This window comes from Glycine soja, chromosome 14, assembly GCF_004193775.1.
Source record: "Glycine soja cultivar W05 chromosome 14, ASM419377v2, whole genome shotgun sequence".
NCBI classification, from domain to species: Eukaryota; Viridiplantae; Streptophyta; class Magnoliopsida; order Fabales; family Fabaceae; genus Glycine; species Glycine soja.
This window is the reverse complement of record NC_041015.1, coordinates 7189026-7194707: the sequence shown is the minus strand read 5'-3', so window position 1 is coordinate 7194707 and position 5682 is coordinate 7189026. Positions and strand designations below refer to the sequence as shown.

The 5682-nt window shown below is 31.6% G+C and overlaps 1 protein-coding gene across 2 annotated transcripts; it reads left to right on the top strand.

Annotated features, from left to right (window-relative positions):
- The first annotated feature begins 2153 nt into the window (after positions 1-2153).
- Positions 2154-4501, top strand: LOC114383313 (peroxisomal multifunctional enzyme type 2-like). 2 transcript variants are annotated; one of them, XM_028342961.1, is made up of 4 exons: positions 2154-2455; positions 2571-2631; positions 3834-3936; positions 4036-4501. In XM_028342961.1, exons 1-4 carry the CDS (start codon positions 2324-2326, stop codon positions 4115-4117), a joined length of 378 nt encoding a protein of 125 aa, XP_028198762.1. In that variant the 5' UTR covers positions 2154-2323; the 3' UTR covers positions 4118-4501. The 2 variants fall into 2 exon arrangements, with proteins under 2 accessions (XP_028198762.1, XP_028198763.1); XM_028342962.1 differs by having other exon boundaries at positions 4020-4501.
- The last annotated feature ends 1181 nt before the right edge of the window (positions 4502-5682 follow it).

Here is a 5682-nt window from a genome sequence, read left to right as displayed (position 1 = left end):
TGGTTTATGTTTATGCAGTTTCTGATTGCTTGTAAAATTGGACAAAGATCGGTTATGTGAAACAAATAGTTTTAGGCTAATAGTGCTTACTTTTTGCATATTATTTATGATTGCTTTTTTGCTTGCCCAATCAAGGGTTTTTTCTTATAGCTTTGAATTTTAGCTCTTGTTATAATACTTCATTTGTGTACATACTGAAATATATTAGATCGATTTTTGCTCCTTTCCCTTTCATTTATTTTTTTTTTGGTCGGTCTTAAAATATTTCTCTTTTGTGCTACAATTATATATGTTCAGTCTTATACCTTGTTCTCTAACATAGTATCAAGAGTTTTATTGATCTTATAGGGTTTGTGAGGGAGAGAAAATCAGGGTCTGTGTGGGAGAGAAAATAAAAAATCAGAGTCTGAGAGAAAACTAGTAACAATCTCACCTCCTCTCCTCTCCCCCTCTAACCAAAAAAAAAACTTGAAACGCAGATGACATCCAATATTCTTATCCTCCACTTCTTATATTTACAAGGAAAAAATCTCATCTTTGGGCTGCGATAATGATGACTTATCTCAAAGCTCAAAGTTTATGAGATGTAGTTAAAAATGGAAGGAATCCACCTCTTCTAGCAAACAACTCAACTATAGCTCAAATAAGGAACCGCAATGATGAAGTGACAAAGGAAGGCTTATTTCTTGCCATTATACATGCAATACTATATGATGATGTATTTATCATGATCATAAATCTTGAAACTATAAAAGTGTTGAGAAATATGCTTGAAATATTTAATTTAGAAAATAATAATTTAGTTTATCTTTTAAGGATTAGTTATTTGTTTTAAATTTTTAGAATATTATCTAGATTTAAAAATATTATAAATTTGTTTAAATATTTCAAGACTTTTTTTTTTAATATTAAGATGTTAGGTATATAAATATGAATATTTGATATGAGAAAAAAAAATTCTACCTTACTCAATATGAAGAGGGGTCATATAAAAAGATTTACAAGTTTTCCTTAAAAATTTGTGATGAATATGATGTAGAAGGATTGACAAGTTTGTCCATAAAATAAAAACTTGTAATAACCATAAATGAAATATTTTTTTTTATACTTTTCCACTAACATTTCTCATTCTTTTACAAATATATCTCTTTACGAACACACACGGAAAAACCCATCAATGACATCAAAGCTTACAAAAAAAAAAACATAAAAAAGAAGCTAGCTAGGGATAAGTTGAACGAGGAGTTCCGAGAGAGTGAAAGAATGAAAAAGAATGCAACTTATGGACTTGAGGTAAGAGTTTGAAACATTGAAAATAAAAGAAACTAAATTATCAAAGAATTTTCATATTAGGCTTCCAAAGGTGGTCACACAAATAAAATTACTTGGAGAGGAACTTAGAGATCAAAGGGTTATGGGAAAAATTCTGGTGGTCTTTTCATAGAATTTTGAATCCCAAATCTCATCTTTGGAAGTAAATAAGGATTTTTCTAAAAAAAACACTTGCAGAGATCATCAATGCTTCACAAGTTAAAGATAGAGAGAGAGAGAGAGAAAAGAATAGGTAATGACCTAGTGAAAAAAATATCGAATGACAAAGTACGCATTAAGAATTGAAAAGTGAATTGGCTAGTTGACTAATCCCTTTAACCTAGTAAAATAGACGGATTATGAAATCAAATTAAGTTTAAAAGGCATGTATTATCAGCAAGGAAAATTTATATTATCAACTACAAAAAAAAATTAAACTCGAAATCTTACAGAGATTAAATATAATTTCATTTAATCTTCATTCTTTAAATTAGAGGTTCTAATTCATGGTATAAAAGTTGAGAAAAAAAAATACATATTAACACAAAGCATTATTATACTAAAATATTTTAGTTTATAATCATCCAATGAAAAAACTATAATCTATTCTAGGCATATCTTTCTCTCTAGTAGCCGATGATGTCCTTGTATTTGTTTAGGAAACACGAGAAAGGCATATATATATAACAGATTATGGGTCTGATCCACATTGAAACACGTGAGACAGATGATGGGCTGGGCCTGATCCCATTCTGAACCCAATCTTATCCTATTCTCACAACAGAGTCCGATTATGCATTCAATTTTGAATCTAATCAAACGCTTTCAATGCACAAAACCGTAACGTAACGTAACGTAACGAAACAGAGAAATAAAGAGAGGATTATAAAAACAGATAGTTCAAATCAGATGGGTTCCCAACCTTCACACGAACTCAATAAATACGAATAACAAACCAATAAACCAAACCCAAACTGCTAGGTTTTGTTTGGTGTGACGCGCAGCGGAAGCCATGGCTGATTCTTCTTCGAACTTGAAATCCGACGCGATAATGGAGCAGATGAAGCAGCACCTCGCCACCGACTCAGGCAAACAAGTCACCAAAAAAATTGGACTCGTTTATCAGATTCAAATTGCTCCTAAGGTTAGATTTCTTATTGTTTATTAATGATCATTATTCATCTATTTTCGTTTAACCTAATTTAATTGATTAATTAATTATCATTATGCCGGTCTCATTGAATGAGTTGAATTTCTAGAAACTTGGAATCGACGAGGTCGTCTACACCGTTGATCTCAGGAAAGGAGAGGTCACTAAAGGTTAGCTTTGCCTTTTCACTTTTCAATTCTTTTCTTCTTTTTTGTTTAATTTGTTCTTAGTTCTTAAATGTAAAATTGCCATCGAAGACACGCATCTCAGTCTCATGAATCATGATGAACCTTTTAATTCACTCTGCGACCTAAATTAAAATGCTGAATTCATATTACATAAGCTCTGACCTGGTGCTGCTATGCAATGTATTGTAATTTCTGTGATAAGCAATATATAGTGTATTAGTATTCTCTACAGGGATGATGGTGAAATTATGTGTTATAGAGATAGATCAGGATTTCAAATTTACTCTCATTTTTTTTTGCTGTTTGGTTGCTGACTTGCTGTCAAATATAGAAACTAGCAAGAGCAGAGAGAGCTGTCTTAACATCCAGCAGAATTAAAATTAAGATTAAGAGTAAAATTTTGTTTTAATAATTACTACTGAAATTTTATTTAGATCCTGATTAGATAAACTTCTACTCCATAAGTACTTACAGGATAAGATAATAAGTGCATGTTTGGATTAAAGTTTGTAAACTTAAGTTTGAATGAATTTCATTTTGCAAATTGAGTTTGCAAAAGCAACCTTGGTATTGCTTTCAACTGAAACTTGGTTTTGGGCCAAATGTTAAGTGTGTTAATGTTCTTTTAAGGGAAACCAAGCATATTACCAAGCTGAGTTTACTAGACAAAAAGTTGGAAGAGTCCTAACAGCAAACCGAACATAGCCTAAGAAAGCAAAATGAATTGAGATTTTCTCATAAGCTAAAATCAACTCATACATCTCTCAGTTTTTTGTGAAGTTAGATGAGAGAGATATAAAAATTAAGTGCATAAATTGATTTTAGCTTAATTTATTTTATGTTCTTAGTTTCTTTGCAAGTTAGATGAAGAAGTTTATTCATTATTGAAATTAAACTTTAATTTTAATTAAGGAATAAGACTAAGAATATTTGAAATGCTACAACTAAACCGCTTCTCTACATCGGCCTCTTGAACACATGATAAATGGTTTTTGTCTTTTTTAATATAGGTTGTTGTCTTGGCAGCCAGAGATTATTCAACAACTTTTGCAATTTTGCTACGTTGATGTTTTCTACAATCTTATTTCCATGATTCTACTTAATTTTGCCAAATTTATCATGTTCTCTGACAATACTATTGTATCATGTATGAGTATGATTATTTTGGGTTTGTATGTATTTAGGGCCATATGAAGGAGGAAAGCCTGATGCATCTTTTTCATTTAAGGACGAGGACTTTGTTAAGGTTGCCTTGGGGAAGATGAATCCACAGATTGCTTTCATGAGGTTTGACCTTTCAATGGACTTTTTCCTTCCTAAATTTTTTCTTCTTCTTTGTTTATGCATTCGTGTGCTTGTATCTGATGTAGTGGTTAATGGATGTAGAGGTGCGATGAAGATTAAGGGAAGCTTGAGTGCTGCTCAGAAATTTACTCCAGATATCTTCCCAAAGCCTTCCAAGCTGTGAGCTGAGATGTCTGAAACTACTTGCACAAGGTTGCTAGAATTATCGTTTGCCTGCAGTCAAACAAAATAGATAGCAATCATAGCATCAAAAGCTGAGGATTATATTATATCTTTAGTTAATACATGGATCATTACTCCTAAGGTTGTAGATGGTTCATGATTTTAATATAGCTGTGAACACCGAAGGATATTTAGATACTGTTTTGCATATCTGCCATAGATTTTTATTCTACTGTGATTGGATGTTTCAAGCTTGAAAATAGTTAGTTCATCGGGCATTATTTAGAGCTACTTTTCCATTCTTTTGTCATAAATTCTCGGATGAATGCATTACTGAGCCCATACTTGTGGGATGGATGCTAGGAATCGTGTTTTTTTTTTACTATTTTTGTTCTTTTCATGTATCTACGCTGTGTGCATAAGGGATCTCTATCTTTGTTTGAGGTATGGTTTTTTTTATCAACCACTAGCCACAACTGTATAAGCTGGAAATATTTGAGATCAATTTATTACAGTTTAGTTTTCTTCAAATGACATTCTAGTGGCAACATCTACGCAGTAATTGTAATCTATTGTGACCTAGGTGCTGAAAAATGATAACTAGTATCACTATGTCACATAGTGACACAATTTCACTAGATGAAACATATCATTTTGGATATTAGAACTAACTTGTATTAAGCTTATGGTGGCACTTAAATTATCCACATTGATGCAGAGTTACTATCACTGGGAGAGTACACCTAACGAATTATTCTTTAGTGAACTTGCGGGGAGTAGAAATTTGAAATCCTTCTAACCTTGTTTTGTCATGTATGCATGCTGAGATGCACATGATAGAAATATAAGTTTATTGTTTGACGAGTAAATTATATATGAACACTTCAATATCTCAAACATTTCTACTAATAATAGTGTGACACATAATTTATCTCTTTCTATTTTCTATCATATTGCATCACTAATCATATTTGTATTTTTTTTTTCTCTTTCTCCATGTATCAACTAGTAAGGTGGTGTCCAAACATCATTCTTCTTGTTTGAGACTTTTTTTTTTGGTGTTATATGGAATCATTAAACAAGAAAAGGTGTCGAAGAAGAAAGAACCATTTGAACCCTAATTGTTGAGAAACAACTGAGCCAATGTTATAGTTAATGTTTTTGTTTTACTCTTTCGTATCTTGGGCTAAAGTGGCTGAAATTTTTTTATTTGTCGTCATAGTGAAAAGGAGTGCTGTCTCAATGATGCAAGATTTTGGTTGTCATGCCTATATTTAATTAGCTCCGATAACTAAAGCTTCCTTCTCATCTTATCCTTGACAGTTCATCATGCTACATGCTACTCAAATTCCATATGTGAGACTTTCACACACTCTTCTATCTCAGAGTTACCACAATTTTGGTGGCTTTTCCAACATTGTCCGAGTCTCAAATAATCTCTCATGTGACTTTATTAATTTTTTTTTATAAATTAAAAAATGTGATTATGTGTCACATGTGAAGATTGACTTGACAACAAAATACCAAACCATGTAATAACTTTTTTCTTTTAAGTTATAACATTTT

What these genes read in the sequence shown, in the direction of transcription:
- LOC114383313 (XM_028342961.1), top strand. Translation starts at nt 2,324, where the DNA reads ATGGCTGATTCTTCTTCGAACTTGAAATCCGACGCGATAATGGAGCAG. An exon ending in GAAAGGAGAGGTCACTAAAG is followed by an intron (nt 2,632 to 3,833) that starts GTTAGCTTTGCC and finishes GTATGTATTTAG; the next exon opens with GGCCATATGAAGGAGGAAAG. An exon ending in CCACAGATTGCTTTCATGAG is followed by an intron (nt 3,937 to 4,035) that starts GTTTGACCTTTC and finishes TAATGGATGTAG; the next exon opens with AGGTGCGATGAAGATTAAGG.